Source organism: Poecilia latipinna, unplaced genomic scaffold (assembly GCF_001443285.1).
Source record: "Poecilia latipinna isolate Pla-1442-1.1 unplaced genomic scaffold, P_latipinna-1.0 Scaffold845, whole genome shotgun sequence".
NCBI lineage: Eukaryota > Metazoa > Chordata > Actinopteri > Cyprinodontiformes > Poeciliidae > Poecilia > Poecilia latipinna.
The window spans coordinates 207405-229585 of record NW_015113461.1 but is presented as its reverse complement, the minus strand read 5'-3'; the positions used below and the strand labels follow the sequence as shown (position 1 = coordinate 229585).

The 22181-nt window shown below is 36.4% G+C and overlaps 1 protein-coding gene and 1 long non-coding RNA gene across 3 annotated transcripts in view; one reads left to right on the top strand and one right to left on the bottom strand.

Annotated features, from left to right (window-relative positions):
• Positions 1 to 21742, top strand: part of ikbkb (inhibitor of nuclear factor kappa B kinase subunit beta) — a 30446-nt gene extending 8704 nt beyond the window's left edge. For both annotated transcript variants that reach the window (XM_015047858.1, XM_015047859.1), the window contains exons 4-22: positions 4003 to 4123; positions 5822 to 5891; positions 8168 to 8256; positions 10558 to 10647; positions 10732 to 10856; positions 12457 to 12564; positions 14355 to 14484; positions 14552 to 14746; positions 14821 to 14935; positions 15814 to 15937; positions 16587 to 16738; positions 16848 to 16909; positions 16985 to 17085; positions 17170 to 17219; positions 17324 to 17423; positions 20101 to 20248; positions 20449 to 20546; positions 20777 to 20870; positions 20976 to 21742. In XM_015047858.1, coding sequence (XP_014903344.1) covers positions 4003 to 4123; positions 5822 to 5891; positions 8168 to 8256; positions 10558 to 10647; positions 10732 to 10856; positions 12457 to 12564; positions 14355 to 14484; positions 14552 to 14746; positions 14821 to 14935; positions 15814 to 15937; positions 16587 to 16738; positions 16848 to 16909; positions 16985 to 17085; positions 17170 to 17219; positions 17324 to 17423; positions 20101 to 20248; positions 20449 to 20546; positions 20777 to 20870; positions 20976 to 21035 — 2032 coding nt within the window. In that variant the 3' untranslated portion in view covers positions 21036 to 21742. The remainder of the gene's footprint in view (positions 1 to 4002; positions 4124 to 5821; positions 5892 to 8167; positions 8257 to 10557; positions 10648 to 10731; positions 10857 to 12456; positions 12565 to 14354; positions 14485 to 14551; positions 14747 to 14820; positions 14936 to 15813; positions 15938 to 16586; positions 16739 to 16847; positions 16910 to 16984; positions 17086 to 17169; positions 17220 to 17323; positions 17424 to 20100; positions 20249 to 20448; positions 20547 to 20776; positions 20871 to 20975) is intronic.
• Positions 11951 to 15920, bottom strand: LOC106956807 (uncharacterized). The gene is made up of 2 exons (XR_001426827.1): positions 15792 to 15920; positions 11951 to 12397 (listed from the first exon to the last, which is right to left on the bottom strand). It is a non-coding gene; the product is annotated as an uncharacterized LOC106956807 (long non-coding RNA).
• Positions 21743 to 22181: the final 439 nt, after the last annotated feature.

Genomic DNA, 22181 nt, shown 5'->3' with positions numbered 1-22181 from the left:
TTTATGTCTTGATTTTTTCAAAATATTTACTTCTTACATGTTTTTGTTAAACTTTTATTCATTTAAATGTTTGATTAAATAAGCGTTTTTTTGTTTATTTTTTAAACAAAGCCTGTTGATGCTTTCAGATCGACTTCTGGAACATGATCCCTGTTTAATTTGCTGTTTTGTGAGCCAGCTTGGTTTGTTCCCTGACGTCTTTGGAGTCTCTGGGTTTTCCGTTTTTATGTCTCCATCTCCTACTCAGGTTTCCTCTGGAAAACAAAAGACAAATTTTCTTTCCCTAGATAGAAAAAAAAATCACCCATTTAACAATTAATTAGCTTGGCTGTTTGGGTTATTTTGGTGACTTTGGTTATTTCTAGCGCCACAGTATTCCTCCGCCTGGCTTTGCGTCGCATTTTAAACCCAAACACGCCTGTGAACAGTTTCCGTTGAGGTGTCGGTCCCTCGGTTCTGTGCCAGCTCGTGTGGGATGGGATGTTTGTCAGATGCAAAGTGTGCGTGTGTTTTGTTATACTTGACGGTGCAAACTCATTTTTCCTCATTCTCACTTTAACAAGTGTGTTGTTTTTGGACAGACATGGTTAGAACCACAGCGGCCCATCCTCCCACGCTTCATTCATGGAAAAACCGCAGGGCAGGGGACATGGCAACATTAGCTATTATATTATAGCAGCTTCTTAACACAGATTTACGTTTCCACTGAAAAACATCTCGCTTTGTTTGGTGGCTATAATGTGTTTATGAAGCTCGAGTTGCACCATTTCTCAGTTTGCTGAAAGATTTGAGCAAACAATAATAATAAAAAAACTGTTTATTCTGCAGTTTCTCATTGTTTTTTATTCTCAGATTGAGCACACACATCCAAACTTTGATAGTTTCCAGATGAGAAACCTTTCCTTTCTTTTATCAGAAATAGAAAAAAACATCCAAAACCTTAACTTCCTGTGTTACAGTAAGATTTCAGAGCAATCAGGTTCTTTGTGTCACTGAGAGCCTCCAGTTTTCTTTGGAATAATCTGCCAGGATTAAAACAGATTTTCTTTGGAAGGGTCTCGCTGTTTTTCTTGGTTTAAAAATTTAAACTCCACCTCACTGGACTGGAGAGTCCTGTTGTACATTTGAATGTGTCAGGTTCGTGTGATTCGCAGTTTTTCTGTAGCCACACATGGAGATCCCAGCATGAGGTCAACACGTTATGTCACAGAGTCATTGTGTCATGTGGAATCAAACATGGAGGACCAACATTTAGCTTTATACTTTTAGTATTGGAGTCCTAGAGAAACTCCTGTTAGTTTACTTAGCAACTCAGAACAAGAATCAAACATGGAGGACTAACATTTAGTTTTATACTGTACAATTCGAGAACGAACTTAGTACCATTTACTTAGCAACCCGAACAGCTGGACCCAACATTTAGTTTTATATTCACTAATAGAATCAAACATGGAGAACCAACATTGTTGTTTTATCAGAACCAGAATCCAGAGGAACCCCTACTAGTTTATATGGACTATTTATTCTTATTAAACATGTGGAATCAATATGTACCTTTCCCTTTATATACTTCTTTTAGTTTTGTTGTTTGGTTTGTATTTCTATTAGGGCTGTAGTGATACAGTAATCTTACGATATGATACGATACACGATATTCTGTCCACGATATGATATATATTGCAATATTCATCAAACGATACAATTCAGTACACTTTTGCGATTTTCTGAAAGATTTTAGAGGGACAGTGTGTTTTTGGTGACATTTTGAGACTGTTATAGAGTTGGATTGAATTAATTTAACTGAAAACTGATTAAAACTCCAACCTGGCTCTGGTTGGACATGGACACAGACTTAAAGTCAACAGCTGGACAAAATGAATCAAAGAAGTGGTGAGAAAACATGTTTCTTTTAATTGAAACAGTACAAACTAGCTTACATGCATTTGTAAAGTAAATAAAGTGCACCAAGTACCCTGCTCTGAATAGTTTGATACCTTTTTAACCTTGGCACTTAACATCTAAAGGAATCACTCTAAGCCTGATGACCTAATCACTCTCTTGGCGAAGCAAGCAGTGAGTGAGCAAGATGACAGTTGGATGTTACGATACTTGCGGATGAATATCGATTTTTTTCTAGGAAAGAAAATATCGATATATATCGCGATATCGATATTATCCTACAGCCCTAATTTCTATCTAGTTCATATGAAGCACTTTGTACTGTCTTGTTGCTGGTGATATGCTGTATAAATGAAATTACTTTACCTTACCTAGAATTGATCAGAACTTTTTCTGGACATTTTCTCTCTATCCCGACTTTTCAGTCAACCTTTTACAGGAAATCACAGAATGATGCAGCCGTCATCAACATCAGAAAAAAAAAAAAAAACCAAAGTCTACAGAATAAAAAACCTAACTATTTTTAGCTGCTCAATCTCTCCTTAGCTAGCTGAGTGAGGTTGGTGGCATCAACTAACTCACTTGCTCTTTGGTTACCTAGCAACAGCCAGTTGAGTAACTGCCACAGCAGCAGTTTAAGCTTGAATTCATGATGCATTTCTTGGTGCCCTTAGCCTAAACCTTTTCAGATTCAGTTTTGAGATTTTTTTTATCATAATCTGAGTGTTAATTTTGTATTTTTTGATACATTTTTCTCATTCCATTATAAATCTCATCCCACAGCGTGTCTCTTCTCATTTTCATGTTGACGGAAAATGAGTTTTTCCGTTTTTATTTTGCCGTTGCGGACCTCATTCTGACATCTGGGATCAGTGGTGAGAGCTACAGATTATGTAATCCTGTACATAAAACTGTGTTGGATTGCAGTCGTTTATGTGCCTTTTCTAGTTTTGTTGTGTCTCAAAGCATGTCAAAGAAAAATAAATAACAGGATTACCAAAAGCTGTGCCGCAAAACGTCACAATATTTGTCTTTTAATGCTAGAATATAGAAAACACACCAAACACATTGTTGATTCTTCATCACAGAGGAAGACTACGTGTTAATTGATGTGGGGAAACAGTCTGTATTGCTCCTGGGGAAACATTTTTAATCATCTATCCTTTCTGACAACCAGCCATTTGGGATGCACAGTGCAGTGAATTCTGCCATAATTACAGCGATATTTACCAAAGGTGGAAAATTTAAGATATTTAGAAAAAAGCCTAAAAGTCTACAGAAAAAAACCCCCCAAAAAACAATTATTTTAGCTGCTCTGCATCTCACAGCTAGCTAAGCTACTTTGGTGGTACCACAACTTACTCACTCACTCACTCACTCATTCTTTGGTTACCTAGCAACTCACTCATTCTTTGGTTACCTAGCAACATCCCCTTTGAGTAACTGGCACACAGCAGCAGTTTCAGGTTTCATAGCTGATTCAAAATAAACAACAACAGTTAAAACTGTGAATAAAACAGAAAAAGGTCATGTCACCAGTTTGGCAGTATTTTAAAATAAAGAACTAATAAATAATTATCGATATTGACTGATATCATGATACATTTTTCAATCGGTCACCTTTATTTGCATAGCACATTTCAGCAACAAGGCAGTTCAAAGAACTTTAAATCATAAAAACACAAAATACACAGTCATGAAAAAACACCAGTAATTGAGAAAACCAGTAACGATTGTTACATTTTGATGAGTGGCGTCACCAAAATCATCGATACACGTCAAATAAGTTGGTTAATATTTCATCTATTATGGTTTAAAGGCAACTCTAAACAGAATTTTTTTAGATTAGATTTAAACAAAGTCAATATTTCAGCTGTTTTGCAGTTTTCTGGAAGTTTGTTCCAGATTTATGGGTCCAGATTTCAGCCATATCTGGATATTATTTTGTCCTTCTAACATATTAAAAAAAGGCACAATAAAAAGTAACGGCAAATTTCCTGACATGTAACCAGAGTAACAAATACACATTAATACTTCATTAGTTTGAGTTTTAAACAAAAATCTCAATCTTTTCACAAGACACGGTTGCCCTGTCTTCACCAGGTTGGACCATGTGAACGTGGTCGCTGCGCGGGAAGTTCCTCAGGGGATGCAGAAACTGGTGGCCACCAATGACCTGCCGCTGCTCGCCATGGAGTACTGCCAAGGTGGAGATCTGAGAAAGGTACGCAAACCCAGACGGGCTGGACATGCCGTTCGTTTGAGCCCAGATTCATTCATGTTTAACGTCTGAATCACTTTGAGATGAGAGATTAGCCACAACTCTTACTGAATTAGTTTTTTCCTAAACTTTGGGAGTGCATGTTTTTATGTTTTATGAAACTAAAAATAGAGACGAAGGAGCTAAAAATAAACATTCCTGTTTTATTTAACTTCTCTGTGCTCCTGGGGCTGTTTCCTCATTGGACCAGCAGAATGTCTTCATTCTGGGAAACAAATGTGGTTTTTCATTTCAACACATCCCCACGAGGATAGTCTGTGGATTTGCAAAAACCGCAAACCGTTACACTGTAAGGCAGAATTTTAAAACATTATAGGTAACTGAAAAAAAGCATGACTTACTGGAGACAGATGGAGTGATTGATGGAGACTACAAGCAGAAAAACATTACATAATCTTCTTGAACTTACTACGAGTTACCAGTGGCAGAGATCTTCTATATATTCTTAGATTAGGATCTCATTTCTTTTTTTTTTTTCTGTTGTGTTTTTTTTATCTTGTTGATGTAGTTTTAGGTATTAAACTTAATTTCAGGCATTATTTTATAATTGTTTAATTATAAATATACATTCAAAGATATATTCTTTACATTGTAGGTAGTATAACAATACATTCAGCTCACAAGTCAAAATGATGCATGTATCAAGTACACAAGAATGAACTGAGATTTTAGCAATATTTCTACTTTTTTTTTTGGTTGTTTTTACAAACAAAATTAATTTTCAAAAATCTGAAACTATAATTTAAGTTTCTTTTCTCAGTGTAGACATATTTCTTTCAGGTCTGATTTCAAACAGGAGAGGAGGCCAGAGCATATGCTAGCTTTAGCATTGTTAGCGGCTAACGGCTAGAATAGCATTATTTCAGCATATTTTTAAGAAATACTGGTATTTTAAAGACTAGAATAAACAAAACACATGCAAATAAACAACATGGTTATAAAATCGCAAGTTCAGGTAGAGGAAACACTTTTCTAGATCCTTGTTTTTTGAACATGAAACTTACGAAACCAGCACAGTAGATAACGAATAAATGTACCAACTGGGTAAAGTGCTTCCAGTGGGTTCTGTATTATCTTTACTTGACCTCCAAATGGCGCAACAGTTTCACCAAATAAATAATATCAGAATAATGAAACTTATGGAGAAACAGGATGTTTCAGTTTAGCATTAGGTGTGTTTTTGTGTAGATGTTTGTTCTTCATTCAATGAAGTTACTCGACAGAAACATTACTCAATTGGAGTAGCAATTCTTATAATAATATTACTCAAGTGCAAGCTGCTCAGTTAAAAGTAGCTGAGTAAATGTATCTAGTTAATACCAACTTCTGGCTGTAGGTCTGCATTTACTTTGACATTTTTGAGTATTCTAGAAATTATGGGCCTTTGTATTTACATTATAATGGGAAAAGCTACATGAGTTACAAAATGTCAAAACAAAATGGTTAAAATCTCCAGTTTTAGCCTAATTCCCTATAAAAATAACCACTAAAGGGAAGAAAATTAGTTTTTAAGAGAAGAGCCAATAAGTAGGGAAGCCAAAAATAACATTAAAAAGGAAGATTAGTGAACCCGTTTGCATTTTTCCTTCTTCCCATCATGCATGTTACTCAGATTATGAATTCTTGTCTGTTTCTCTGCAGTATCTGAATGTCCTGGAGAACTGCTGTGGAATGAGGGAGGGATCCATTCTGATTCTCTTGCGGGACATTTGTGAGTTTTCAGCCCCGACTTGATTCTTCTAATGTTGCAGTTCAGGTTTATGTCAGAATGATGGGGTAATTAAGTGACGGAGTGAGCTGGATCTGGGGATTATTTCCTGTGGCTAGGAGTAAAAGTTCCCAGGGAGAAACATCATGATGTCACCTTTGACCCGAAACCTCTCGCCGCTTAGTCACCACGGCGATAGCTCCTATTCATACCGGGGTTTACGTCAACACATCGGACAGCCACATGCTACATCGCAAACTTTGTGTACTGACGCTAACACCGACACACAAGCTGCATTCCTTTGACGACATAGACATATTAGGAAAAGCAGTATAAGGTATGGGTCACAACATATTTACATATTTAGAGGGGAGTAGATGTAGACGAGCACAGAAACTTCCTTTGCTGCTGCGGTTTAGTGGACGTTTCCTGATAATGACTGATCCAAACCTCATGAGTGAACACTGGGAATTTAAACCACACATTGTAGGATGCAGATGTCACACGTTCTGCTTTCCTGAATAATCTTTGCAGTTTTGAGTTTAGAGTTCATATATTTAACTACTAAAAGATTAGAGGCAGCATGTATAAATGATTCTTCACTCTCACTAGTCAATAAAAAGTTTATTTTTATTGACTTCCCATAGCTTAGCTTCTTGTTTATTGTAAGCAATGAAAGTGTTTGTCACACACAGTAAATCTGAAGCCAAAAGTGAGTGATGTAATGCCTCATGTGACCACTAGGGGCTGGCATGACTCACTCCCAGTAAAGATGCATTATTTCATTAAATTAATCTCATCAGTCAGATTTATATTCTGATAGGGATGTTTGTTCATTTATCTTTCATTCTGCATTGAGATGAAAAGATGTTTCACAGTTTTATTAATGATCTGCATTTTAATACTTCTTGTTAAAAAGAAAACATTACATGGATACATGTAGTCTGAAGAGAGACCAATTGAAGCACAAGCTGAGATTTATTCTGCTTTTGGAAAGACAAATATGGCGCATTTTTATTGTTTTTTTTTTTGCTCTTAGGCAGGTCACAACAGAATTCATTGCAATAAATGATCATAGAGATAATAATTTTGAGACCATTTCCAAGTGATATAATGATAACAGCATAATAATATAAGAATACATTCCCAAAGATCAATAAACTTTAAATATTTAATGGTGGAAGTGCAAGACATTTTCAATATCTAAAATAAACAAACACAACAACAGAAACAACAAATAAAATAAAAGAACACTGTAAACAAAATTATTCTTTAAAATGGAGCTAGTTGAGACCAAAACACCAGATTTAAAGTTTCTGTCAACCTGGTTTTGGCAGAAGGAGAAAAACTAATAATTATGCAAGTGAAAATTATTGAGTTCATTTTAATTTATCATGCGACTACTCAATCTTATCATAATTTTATAATAGATAATCCCACAACTTTTGACGCAATATTTAAGTAAGTTTTAAACAATTACATTTTCTAACTTCTTGCAGCAGCGAGCTGTCCTGCAGTGCTGGCTTGTACATAAGCAGGAACAATAAGTTGGAATTTGGTTTCACATATGAAACAAAATGATGGTTTTCTGGTCAGGCTTGTGTAAAGTTACTATGATGTAATTAAGTCAGGAGTAACTTCCTGCTAACTTCCTGCTAGCTTGTTTAATGCAGCTTAAACAAGCTGCATTATACATTCAATGCAGCTTGTTTAAGCTGCATTGAATTTATAAACTTTTAGTTACAGTATTGAGCTAAATGTGTTGCTAAAGTGTTCCACAATTGATGCAGTGAAGCAATTTAAAACCAAAACATTAGAAACATGCTTGTGCATCATAATGGTGATAAGTTAAATTTGTTGCATTTTATGTCCATTTCTAGATCCGAAAGTTTAAAAATACAACAAAATGTTTCATATTTCCATTTGAAACTTCAGAATTATTATTAATCTGCATTTTAATTAATACAAAATGGTCTGAAGTAATTGTTTTGGGTGAACTCGAATAAATGTGTTTGGATGGAATCAAAAGTGAATTAAATCAACATAAATCAAGGGAATAATTTTCTAAAAAGCACAAGCTAAACTTCCTCTCTGTTGGACAATAAATATCTAATTAGTTTAAAATTAAGCACAGTTAGTGTCAGTGATTTTTGAGCCTCCTTTATATTCTTTTATTAACCAAACTATAAGTAGCTTGCTCGATAAATTTATACATTTACTGGTCTGCTGTAGTTCTGAGTCACATTTCTGCAAATTGTTCCTGTTTTTCTGTTTGTTAGCTTCAGCTCTAACCTACCTCCACAGCAAGAGGATCATCCACAGAGACCTGAAACCAGAGAACATCGTGCTGCAGCAGGGGGAGAAGAGGGTGAGTTTAAACCCCCAAACCACAACAAAGACGGTCATGAACATAAATCTTCTCAACATGTTTAGTCCTTCCACTTCATATGAAATGTGGAAAACTGAGGGGTTTGCACTTCACTTTGCCTATTGTGCAACAAATCATTGCATGTCATGATCCAGCCTAAAACGTTATGCAACTGAGGTCAGACTCATTAAAGAATTTATATTCATGTTTATGCACAATATTATGACTTCATAAAAAGCAACAGAAGGAACATTCTCAATCTACTCAAGTTTATAGTTTAGCATGACTGTTTTCTCTGACATGCATAAAAAAATAAAAGTCTCTGCAGGTAATGTCAGCGATTATTTACAGAATCATATTCCTGTCTTGTTGCATTTTAGACGTCCAGCAAATATGAAATAATACAAATCAAGGAAATGTATAGGACAAAAAAAATCTACTTGGTTTGCTTTTAAGCAGTTTGAAAGAATCTATAAGGCATGACTATTTTAATTGTTTTACTCTATTTTTTTATTTCCTACAAATCCAAAATACAGAAACGTGTGAAACCTTTTAGAACATTGCATAACTTTCTCAATAAAACAAAAATCTGTTTAATACTTGTCGTACCATCTGTTTTTTGCATCTTTTTTAATGGGGTGGAGTCCCTCAGAGTGATTCCACTGCTGTTTTCTGCAGGGATGCGTCTCTTTTGAGATTATTGTTCATTATTGTGGCTTTGAACTAACATGCAAACGTTTTGCTAGCACTGATTCACAATGAATGAAGCGTGTTGCCATTTGAGGAACTGTGCAGCATTTTCAGGCAAACAAGTGAAAACAAAGAACTGATCCAAACAGATTTACTCATCCTTTTATTTTGTGTTTTCTGTTTGACGATTGAAGAAAATAACTTTAATAACTGGCAATTTCACTGCTTAGTTTTGTCCAGTGAGAGGTTTACCAATGGGAAGACGAAAAGAATCTAACAAGGTTAGAAAGATTGGTCAGTATGAACTCTAAAGTAAAAAAACAAAATAAAATTAAAACTTTGTTTAAACAAATAACTTTGTTTTTCTGTCAAATTGTATTTGAGTCATTCTGTCAAGCTAAATAGTTCAAAAGAAAAATGTTTTGTGCATTTTTCTGGGAGGAGTCGAGTTTTTTCAGTAATTTTTCTGCTTTACAGTTGTTATTGTTTACAAGGTCTTCATGGTGTGCAGGATTTCAACATGCCGTTTTAGACTTTTTTTAAGTTTATGCTTCTATCTGCAGACATCATAACTCCAAGAAAAATTAGTCATTCTCATTTTGATTTATTTGTCAAACAGGGAAAAGAAAAAATAAAACAAAAGCATAAAAAAAAACCTTCTTGATCACATATACAAAAAAATTCTATGTATCTGTCAGCAAAGAAAAATACTTCTTGTTTTATTTTGTTTTCTATTTCATGCAATTAAAAAAATATTTAAATATGAAATTGATGAAAATAAATAACCTTATAAAGTGATACCAAGTACCAATTCATGTCATTATTTGTGAATATGAGAGCAGAAACGAGTTCCAAGATCAAAATATTTTACATTTGTCTGATTTAAAAAATGTAAATGTGAACAAAAAAAATTAAACAGATAAGTAATTACTCCTCTCTATCACCCACTTGCCCCATGGGGGCATCTTTCTTTTCCACATTAAGAATCACTGATTTAATCTGATGTGGCACAAAAGTGAATGTGCAAAGCTGAGCTTGTTTTAGTTCTTTTCACATTCTTACCGTCAGAGTTGGGTAACAAAACGACCCCAGAGACGATGCTGTTGGAAATATTTCTACACGCAGAGCAGTTACTGTGGTTTCAGTGCTGGATGGATAACAGAGGCACCGCATGGCGTCAGTGGATCAGATTAAACCCAAAGTCTGATCATTTTTCTGTTCCCTGGCGCCTAAAACGAGGCAGAATGAGCTTTGCTGCTTCTGCGTCACAGATTTGGATGCTGTCATGTCAGAGTTTACTTTATTTGAGCTGCAACAAGTAAAAAATGTTGGTCAACTGCTACATTTATGTGTTGATGGTTTCCTGTTGCAGTGGTGAAACTGTCTTTGCACAAGCAGCAACCAAGATAACTGGGAATTTCCAGGTTTTGGCTGAGGTTTTAGGTTTACCTGAGAGTAACACTCAGGGTGGTGTTTTTTCTTCTTTTAGCTGGAAACGTAAACATCCAGGCTGATTGCTGTTTCTTTCATAATATGCCTCCTTTCCAGTTGCCATATTGCATTTACAGAGACAAAATTAGATGATTTTATCTTTATATTTTACTATTCCAGCTCATCCATAAAATTATAGACCTCGGCTATGCTAAGGAGTTGGACCAGAGCAGCCTCTGCACATCGTTTGTGGGAACACTACAGTATCTGGTGATTGTTTTAATATTTCATCTTTTACCATTTTTGACGTCATCTTTTTGTTCTGGGCTCTAAATCTGCTCTTTCTCGTCTCAGGCTCCAGAGCTTATTGAGAGGCAGAAGTACACGGTCTCTGTGGACTACTGGAGCTTCGGCACACTGGTGTTCGAGTGCATCACTGGATTTCGGCCTTTCTTACCAACCTGGCAACCTGTTCCCTGGTAGATTCGCATTTTAAGTCTCTTATATGTGAAAAAAGTTGGTGATGTGATGATTTAAATTCAAATCGGCTTCTTGTTAGTGCATTGAACTGCTTTTATTGGTCAATACTCTTTGTAAAAAGAATCCCAAAATGTTTTTCTTGCACTTCACAGCAACATCTGCCACCTCTGACCATAACATAACCTTATTTAAATACAAAAACTAATGTTGTTTTGATATTTTGTTTAAATCAGAGAGGCTATTAGTACTTGATGCAGCCATGTTGTTTGATTCGTTTGATTTCTTACCAATTTTCTGTCTGATTATTGTAAATAAAGCCACTAGTGACTCACAAGTGGAAGTAGATACAAACATCACAAAAACCCAACATTTATACAGTTGAATTCATTTAAACTTAATTTGTTTAAACAAATATTCAAAATAGATTTGAAAAAGAGAAAAAAAACATATACAACTTAAAAGCAATTGAGATTTTCAAAGAATCTAGATTTAGAGGAAATATAAATTAAATGTGTTTATTTATGGAAGAATATCAACAACGAGATAAAACAATCTAAATTTCTATGCATTTAGAAAAAAAGTGAAAATCATGATGAAGAAATATGGCCTTGAATAAGCTGATGTTTTGTTGTGTTTGTGAATTTGAATTATGTCCATAATAATATTTATAACATCAGCTTATTGTGATCGGGGGCAAATATAAGCTTATGCTTCCTTCTGCTTCTTTTCATTCAGGATTTCTCTGTTACATTAACTATTCATATCTATTGAGTGAGTTGAATAAAAAATAAGATGGAAAAAAAAAAAAAAACTCAAATCAGCCACAAGACATGATGCTGCCACCACCGTTTTCCACATTGGTCTTCTGTTGGTGGTTTTTATGCCAAATGTGGCTTTTGTCAACTCTAAACTCTAAAATTGTTTGGTTTTCTTTCGGAAGACTTCAAACATGTTCTTGCTTAACTCAGTTATAAAGGTCATAGGTCACATAAAAGGTGGAAGGAAAGAATTTGTGTTGATTTTCTTTTTTACATCTAGAAAACTTTCTTCACCCACTGCATGTCTATTGTTGCAACAATGAAAAATCCCAAGCTGGCATCAATAAAGTACATTTATTTTAATACAGATGAAATCGTGCAATCTGCAGTGACTCATTGTGGATCATTTTTACTGTTAGATGTCAAAACACAGAACAGTGATGAAGACTTCTACCTTTCTTCTTCCTTATCTCACGTTCTATCAGCAGTAATAACGTAAGACAATTTAGCAATATTTTCTGAAGCTAGACAATTATTGGCTTTATTTAAGATAAATATTATTGCATGACGTCTGGACTGAATGTAAGAAAAACAGGAGTTTCCAATGAATTGCAGGATATGTGGGTGGTGCCAGCATCAGTGCCCCTTGTTGTTTCACCAGTGTAATGAATGACGTGAAGCTCATGGGGGACGCTGTTGGAAAAATACTCCCTAAGCTTGGCAGGAAGTCATGGTCTGGTCTTTGCAGAGAGGAATTTCACTCCAACAATCATCCCACCCTCCTAAAGACACAAAGAGGACAAAGTCAACATGAGGCTCTGACCCATCTGTGTCTTTTTAGGCACAACAAAGTCAGGCTGAAGAACGACAACGACATCGTAGTTTACGAGAGCCTCTCTGGCGACATCCGCTTCTCCAAAAACCTGCCCCAGCCCAACAACCTCAACAGGTGATTTTATACACAACACACACCAAACTCAGCTAGAAAATACTCCCTACTACATAGTTACTTTATAATAATAATAATAATAATGCATTTCATTTGTAGGCGCCTTTCTGGACACCCAAGGTCACCTTGACATAAAAGCAAGCAGATTATAAAATACATACCGGTAATAAAAAACAAACAAACAAAAAAAAAAAAAAAGATTTATAAGACAGTACAAAGATAATTAAAGGCTGTATGCTAGTTCAAACGAATGGTTTTGAGTTTGGACTTAAAATAAATATAAATATATAAATATAAATGTGTTAGAGAATGTTTGGTATTATCATTTTATTACTTTAGTTTATATTCAGTCTTATGTTAATTAGTTTAAAGTGTTCTCTTCCTTATGTGTGTATGAACTGACCTGGAGGTCAGGACTGTCTGTTTCATCTTCATGTGAAACAGTTAACTCTGTCTTTCTCAGACCTTAATTCTTATCAACCAGAATACCTCCTAACTGCCTGTGAGCAGTCGTATTTTGTTTTGTTAACAGCTTGACCGAGATTTGAACTGGGCTCAGATCGTAGATCAGATATCACACCTGGAAGAACTGAGTTGCTGGTTTGTTTAGGTTAAATGTTTTACGACCTCTGTTGTTTTTTTCTGGCTGCTCTGCTTTGACAATAAAACAGGGGCTCACGCGGAGGCAGATCAGAACTCTCTGTGAACGGCTGAAAAAGTTGTTGATGGAGATTTCTCCTTTTGCAAAAGCTTGTCATAAAATTCATATACGTTGTCTGTGGTCTTTTTTATAGGTTTGAGAAAAATACCTAACAAAATGTACATATATTTATATATAAAAAAATAAGAGCCCACTTCACTGAGCCCATTGAAAAACTCCTGGTTGTTCCACCAAAGTTAAAACATTAGAATTATTGTTTCTATATGAATATGAACTTGTTTTCTTTGCATTATTTGAGGTCTGAATGCACTGCATCTTTTTTATTTCTCATTTTCTGCCAATAAATACAAAATTTTTGCTCAGAATTTTAGAGACAAGTATATATAAAAACATTTTCCACTCACTGTCTGACTAGGGCTGGACGATATTGCTGAAAAATGTATCACCATATTAGGCTTTCATATCAGTCGATATCAATAATAAACACACCAGTTTTGAAAAAACTTGTTTTGATGCTAGGAGGACGTGATTTATTTTTTAGATGTATCAAAATTATGTCGCGTGAACAAAGTTATTTCTTATTTAATGTAAATCTTGTCTCATTTCTTTTAATTTTCCCATGATGTCATGTAGGGCTGGAAAATAACTCTCTGGTCACTCTGGTTACCTAGCAACAACTTGTGGTTACCTAGCAACGATCTGTCGAGTAACTGAGTAACAGTTTCACCGATCTGTCTCATAACTGCTTAAATAAAAAAGAAACTGAATTAAACAGGAATAAAATGCTAATTTAACAGAAAACTAGTCAATTATTAATATTGACTGAAATATTGACATGTTTTCAGCCACCAGCGTTGTGTTTGAACTGTTTCCTTAATGGTATCCTTCCAGTTAAATCAAATGCTGTGAATTAAATCCATTATATTATCTGGTCTAGCCCTTAGTGTATGAAAAGTTCAGATTTGTTGAAATTTCTTAAACAGAATATCATTACCGGATTTCAAAGCAAATAGAAATAGTTTTGCTGACTTAAAACAAAAAAAAAGGTCAGTCTGGTTTAATGTTTGTGTTTATTTTTATAACACATAAAGATGTGTTTTCATCTCCATCTCTGTCTGTTGTCTGACAGTCTGTTATCAGAGAGGCTGGAAAAGTGGCTCCAGCTCATGTTAAAATGGTCGCCAAAGGAGAGAGGCAAAGACCCCAATAACACACCCAGCGACTGCTTCCACCAGCTGGAGTCCATACTGCAGCTCAAGGTGAGCAGAGAACCATTTTTACTTTTACGTCCTGCTTTGTTTCCCTCATTTTATGCCGTCTCTTCAGCTGGTTCATGTCCTGAACATGATGTCTGCTAAAATCCTGATATACGCCATCTCGGACGATGAGACGGTAGCCAACCTTCAGCTGAGGATTGAAAAAGACACCAACATCCCTGCAGCCAATCAGGAGCTGCTGCTGGAAGCAGGGCTGGTCCTGGAGCCAAACGCGCTCGCCTCTCAGTCCGCAGTAGATTACATGGTAACGACGTCTTACAAGCAAAGTGTAAAACCTCAAACCTTGAGACTCTGGCTCATTATTTTGCTTTTCTATAGGAGGTAGATGGACGACGAACAGACTACACTCTTGTTTTCTTATTTGATTGCTCCTCTTGCACGTATGAGCCCCAGTTCAGTCCTCGGATACTTCCAGAAAATATCCGCTTCATCCGTAAGTACACAGCAGCAACTCAGCATGCTTTGGTTTGCAGAAAGGTCCTGAAGCCTCCTCAGGATGTCCATGCACAATGCAAAACACCAACTCTTACCAAGTCATCTTATTCTCGTTTCTACTGCAAATATCACACCTGAAATAGGACAAAACAAACTTACAAGTGACTTTTCAGCAAGATATCACAGCTTGTTTTATGTAAATAATTCTTTAATATTGGTGAAAAAGTGCTAGTTCCACTGGCAAATAAATTTACCTATAACAAGACAATTTTTGTTATAGGTAAATTATCAATGTTATAATTGAAATAATCTGCCACTGGAACTAGTACATTTTCATCAGCATCAAGAAATTACTTACTTTAAACAAACTTCTATATCTTGCTAATAAGTTACTTTTGAGTTAGATTTGTCTTAATTAAAATTTACTAAGATATTTGCACCAGAAACCAGATATAAGATTGAAAATATTTATGACTGCTGTCATGAAGTGTCATTTGGCCAACAATGCCATTTTTAATGTAAAGTTGCAATCAAAGAGCATTAAAAGTGTCAACTTAGCATTTTTCGGTAAATAATGACACTTTTAAAGAAAAGTTGCATTAAAATAGCATTAAAAGTCCATTAAAAGTGTCAACTCAGCAAAAAGTTTGAGACGTCTTCATAGGCTGAAACATGACTGAAGCCTGTTAAGGCTTGCTAGCATACAAACAAGCCATTAGCAGCTAGCATGTTGCTTTCTAGCTAGCTAGCTAGTTAGCACAGTTTTGGTTCCTCCCTACATTTCTTTTGTACATTTCTGTTATGATATAGTTCTTAAAAGATTTTAAAATGTCTAAAAGTTGAGTTGATGAAACCTGCTCCTTGTCTCTGTCGCAGAAAAAGATCCCAGACACTCTCTTCCGTACAGCCAGCTGAGGAGGACATGCGGCCAGGTGTGGCACACCATCCGCTCCCTGAAGGAAGACTGGCAGCGGCTGCAGCAAGGCCAGAAAGCTGCCATGTAGGTCCGACACACCAGCCAACCAACACGGAACTGAGCAAAAGTTTAAACCACTCCTGATTCATGTTTTACTGCTATGGAAACTAAAGAATGGTCCTGGAAATTATTTATCCAAATGAAATACAATTTAAACAGCAGGATTGAAATATTCATAGTTAAAAATACTTAGTGGTAAAATTTTACCCCAGTGGTTGAGAGTCATATCTGAACCTTCACCAGGGCTGTTTTTTGGGGTAAATTTCTACCCCATTATCTGTTTTTCCAAGGAAAATGCAAAGGAATTAAAGGAGAGCAAAGATTCTTATCAGAAAACAGCCTTGAGAATAAAGTTAATCTTATATTTTAAGTTGAGATTTAAGTTTAACTTAAATTAAAACTTAACTTAAACTCTAACTTACGTTAACTTAAATTTTAAATTAAATTCAAACTTAAGTTACAATTTAAGTTAACTAAAAATTTTTAAATAAGTCAAAGTTTAACATAAATTGTAACGTTAACTTAAGACGACTTTAAAATATCACATGATTATTTTTACTTTTTTGGAAACAAAATACAAGCTAGGTTAAGGCGGTAAATGAACCAAGGTTTTTTCACACTGTTTACATATTTATGCACATGCAGAAAGAACATTTTTTTCTTCTTCTCTCAGCATGAGCCTCCTGCGGCACAACTCCACGTTGTCCAAACAGAAGATTGAGATGGTTTCCATGTACCAGCGGCTGACAGCCAAGCTGGATTTCTTCAACACCAGCCTTCACATCGACATGGACAAGTACAACGAGCAGACAGCCACAGGGATCGGTACATTGTATTTTTATTTTACAGAAATTTGAAATAGATTAGGAAATATCGACATTTCACCTCAGCAGGAGCTAATTTATCCAAAACTGTCTGGATGACACTTTTACAGCATCGGAGAAACTTCTGAGCGTTTGGAGGGAAATGGAGCAAACGGCCCTGAGCTGTGGTCAGGTATGCTGGAGTGTTTCATTGTCTATGTAAGGAGTATTCGCATTATTCAAAGGATTAAAATGTGTGTGTTTGAAGGCCCAGGTGACCGAACTGGAAGAGGAGATGATGAAGCTGCAGCCAGACATCGTGGATGTGCAGAGGCAGCCATGGAGGAGCGGGGAGACTTTGGACACGCTGTGAGTCTGACCTAGAGTTTAAAAATAAACCCAAAAACCCACTTCTCCTTCAGCTCAGACTCACTTCTGCTTTTTAATCCTCAGGGAAGGAAAAGCCATGGAGTTGTTCCGCAAACTCAGGGAAAAACCCAGAGGTATGGGCTTTTTTCTTTTCTTTCTTTCTTTCTTTCTCAAGCATCACCACTCGTCTGGGTGTCTGCAAATGGAAACAAACAACGTTCTGGTTTTCCTTCCTCAGACCAGCGGACGCCAGGAGATGGCACAGAGACGGCCCGTCTGATGGTTCAGGCGGTGCAGTTCTACGAGAAGAAACTCAGAGATTTCTATACAGTCCTCAGGTACTTCACTAACATCCACATGTAGTTTGTGCATTTATCAGCCAAGAAACAGTCTAAAATGGAAATAAATTATAAATTTATGGTTGTCGTAGCATAATTTAGTCAAACTTATAATCATCACAAAAGAACTTGCTTACGTTCCTCTAGGATATTTAATCAACGGCTTGTTAAGGTGAAAAAAAATAACTTCATGGCATTGCAAATTTTTATTTTTTTATCTTTTAATTTTTTAATGAATGCACATATTGTCCTTCATGTAAGAGTCGTAGCACCATGCCAGATGAGTTCTTATAGCATTTGGGATTCTTATGAATATAAACAATACTCAAATATTAAAAAATTATTGTTAGTAGCAGTTTGACTTTAATGAACGTAGTGCACAAAGCTATATAAAAATAAAATAAATGTAAAACAAAAGCAAACAAATCAAAAGAAGAATAGTAGCAAAGCATATTTACATGTTCAAAGGAGTGGATGGAAGTAAATTATGAAGTTATACTCTTTTTTTGGGGGGTGAACAATATGAAACTATTGACCAACAGGCGTATTAAACCTACCTGATATTAGGCCTGACACAACAACAAATTCTGCTGGACGATAAATTATCTTAGACGTTTTTGACATAAACGATAATATTGTTGTTTTGAGGCTATTTTTTAAATAAATGCCCTAATAATGCAAGAACACATGCTCAAAGCTCAATAAACATTAAATTTAAACATTTAACTCTGGAACTGGAAGACATTTTAAATATCCAAAATAAATAAAACAACAAAATGAATTATGGTTTTAATCTGTCATGTGATTAATTGATTTCTTGCTTATTACGACAGGCACTCGACAAAATGCATCTGGTTTCTCAGTGATGCTTTTATGACTTTTTATTTTTGTGTTTTTATGATGTTGCTGAAATGTGATAAGAAATTAACTTGATTGATTGATTGGATAGGCCTCCAAAACAGTTTCCAGCCCAGGGCCCCACATTCTTGTAAATCCGGCCCTGATCACATTAAAAATAATCTTTCCTGAAGCCGCATCCTTCTGTGTTTATTCGAATGGAGGACTGAAATGCAGACAGGAGGCAGAGCTGGATCAAAAATAAAGGATTTAATGATGTGAACTCAGACAAAACCCAGACGTGTGACAAAGCAAAACAAGGCAACCACAGCTCAGAGTCAGGATAACCAGCACAGAATAAGTACAGAGGAGTGTGATTACAAGTAAGACTAATAAAACCAAGCGGAAACGAGAAGCCTGGGGGGAATCTGACAGGACGAACAAAAGCAAATAGAGAAACTAGAGAACTACATAATCACAAAGCCATTTCTGCAAACAAGTAGCTTGATTGTTTCTTTGCATTGGCATGGAGGTCATAGATTTCTCCTCATATTTGATTGGGAAGATTTTTTGGTTGAATCCAGACCAGCAGCTGGACCCAAAGCGCTCAGAGGCACAACTGGAGCCATGCCAGTCCAGTCTGGACTCAACCAGGTTGTCTTTAGGTTGTCTTTAACTTTATTTGACCAAACCAAGCCATGTGTGCATGATACATTCACTATCAGTAATACCAGAATGCTCCCTCACACCCGACCCAGTAACCTCAGGCTTTGACACACAAAGCCTGAGGTAAAACCCTGCAAAACCATCCACTTCCAAGCTAGTTTTTAGCATCATAATGCAGTCTTCATTTGTGTGAGGTTAAAGGGGACCTATTATGCCAAATTCACATTTTGCCAGTTTTTGTACTTGCATTTGGGTCTCAACTGCTTGAGTTCTAAAGTTTTAGCCATTTAGAAACGGCTAGAACTTTTTAGAAAGTCTTAGCTGTTTCTAAAACTTCCCGATTCTTAAGTCCCATTTAACAGGCACTGCACTGTTACCTAGCAACCCAAGCTGAGCTCCAGCACGTTTGGTCAGCTGGTTTTACCACTGTATGCACTGTACAATGGCTGCTGGAAAAGACAAATGTTTTGTTGTTGACTTACCATCCAGAAATCACTTGCTGCATTCTTGTTGGTTGTACAGGAGGCGCTACTTCTGCTTTTCAAAGATGTACAGTTGTATAGTTGTCCACCTGTTTGTAGTCATTTTCATGTACGGGTGTAAATGCTGAGTTAGGAGGGATGTGGCCAGCAGCAGCTTATTTTGATTTAAAGTGACAAGACACCCAGCTCTAAATAGGCAGAACGGAATAGACTAAAATCTGATAATCTAAGAATGATATTGAGGTAAATATGTACTGAACATGTTTCATAGACTAGGGGTGAACTGAGTTATCAGCCAGCCGATTTATTGTTGTCGATTTCCTTAATTTTTAGGGACCAGTGATTGGTTGATACTTACATGTGAAGCTGATTTTTTCTGCTTCAGGAAAGGTTTAAAAATCAACCACTGTCCTCTCCTTCTCTCCCATCAGAGAAGGTTGAATGGTAGATCGACCCACTGTTGACATCTTTGTAACTTTCTTACTTTATCTAGTAACATTTCAGACAAAGGAAATTGGTATCGACCTAAGTCAGAATCGGCAGGTCAGGCTTTTTAAAGATCAGTAATCTATTCTAACCTGTCCAAGGAGCACAACAGGATACCTTTAGTGGTTACCTTTTGCACAGGTAAATCCCAACAACTGCCACTCCAGTTGCTAAAATGTTTGGGGGTTTTCTGTGTGTGTGTGCAGTAAGACTGCAATGTGTCGCCACCGTGTGATGGAGCTGCTGCCGAAGGTGGAGGAAGTGGTCCAGAAGTTGGCCGAGAGCGAACAGGTCCTGATGGGTCTGCAGGAGAAACGACAGAAGGAGCTTTGGGACCTGCTGAAAATCGCCTGTGTAAGAACGCTCAATTAATTTCACAGAAACATACGACACAAGATCTTATTTATTTTGAATGATTAAAACTTTAAGAAAGCAATCTGTAAAACAGGAGGAGGAAGAAGCAGCTGGTTATCCAAATGTACAATCAAGACAAATATTCAGCTACAGCACCTGCTGTAGCGAGCGTGAAAAAGCATTTTCTCTTTTTTGTGCAGAGCAAAGTTCGAAGCCCTGTTAGCGGGAGCCCTGATGGACTCCGGACGCCTTCGTCCGTCCCTCCTCTGTTGACCCCTAGAAACAGCTTGCAGCAGCAGTGAGTATTTAATCAGTAGTAACTCCTTAACCTTATGCAGCTTTGATAAACATCGAGCTCTCTGAGGAAGTTCTGAGAAAACATGTGAAGGCGTTGTTTGGAGTTGAACGCTCCTTTTTTTCTACCATCTCTTTATTTTTCATGCTTGCATGCAGTCCAGTTTCCTGGGAATACAGTCACAGACAAGTTGTGATAACAGTATTAACGCCATGAATCATGCGTGTCTGCAGGGATGAGTCTCTAGTGGAGGAGAGCAGGACGTTCGAGAGTCGCCTTCAGAGTTTACTGCATGAAACCATCCAGGAGTCAGAGAGCAACATGGAGGTTTGTCCACTCATACTGAAAGAATTGTGAAAGAATTGAGCCTGCTGTTCTTTAATGTACTGCTGGAATGGTGAAAGTGTTTTTATTTTGTGTTTTTTCTCCTAGATGCTGAAGGAATGGACGTGGCTGCGAGGAGAGCAGAGCTTCTCCAGCGATCTCTCCTGAAAGTGAATTTGCCTAAACGTGACTCTCTGCTGCCTCCGTGTGGTCGGCGATTGTAACAACAGGAGGATGCGAATCCAGTTCTGGAGTTTAACAGAGATTTATCTGAGGGATCCCACATTTCCAGGAACATGGGATCTAAAAAATAACATTCTAGGGTTTATTTTGTACAATACTTCCTTACGAGGATATTTTAAAAAAATCTTTCGCAGGGTTTTAACATCTACAAACACTTAACTATAAAAAAACTGCAAATTTTATCCTCAGTTTTACACTTAAAGGTGAATGTAAATAATTTTATACAGAAATGTAAGGATATCCATTTCTGTGCTGGATTTTTTTCCTCTTATGTAAACTGATACAAATACAATCCACCCTATGGTGTGTCTTCTTACAATTATTTTTTAACAGACGCTTTATTTTTAATCCAAATTGTTACTGTACAGAGGGAAACATTAGTGGTTATTACACACATTATACCATTAGGCCTGTAAATATCTTCTAATCACAATTTGCTATTTCAGGTGTTTAGAAGAAATTAAGAGGTATTTTTATACTTGGATTGAACCAATTCAGCTGTAATTTGAACTCATTTTCATGTTTTGAGTGAAAGAATATTTTTTGGTAACATTTCTTTAAATGTAGTGACCTCTCTGTCACAGTTTTACTCATAAACACAATCTGAAATAAATCAAATACTGACACATTAACATTTGGTGTATCATTTAACGGTTCTTACTATGCGGGTTAGTTTTTCCAGCTTTGGTCATCAGACAGATTCAACCTTTTCCAAATAGTTGTAAGACTTAACTAATAGAAGCTCTATTTGTTTATTTTATACCAAGTTTTGAGGAAGATGATGAATTTAGAAGAATTTCATCCACTGTAAGCAATGCAGCAGCACCTCTAGCAGTAAAACATCCCCACAGCATGATACTTCCACCTCTATGCTTGCTTGTTTGGCACATAAGGTTTGGAGCCTCACATTTGCTCTACAATCATTTTCAATATTTTTGTCTCATTTGACCATAAAACTTTTATTCAGAAAGCTTCCCAGTGTGAGCAGCTGAAAGTTCAAGTCCATCTTGAAGTTGTCGGTTTGGGTCGGCGCAAGGTAAATTTAAAAGTTTTTGTAAAACTCTTCTTTGT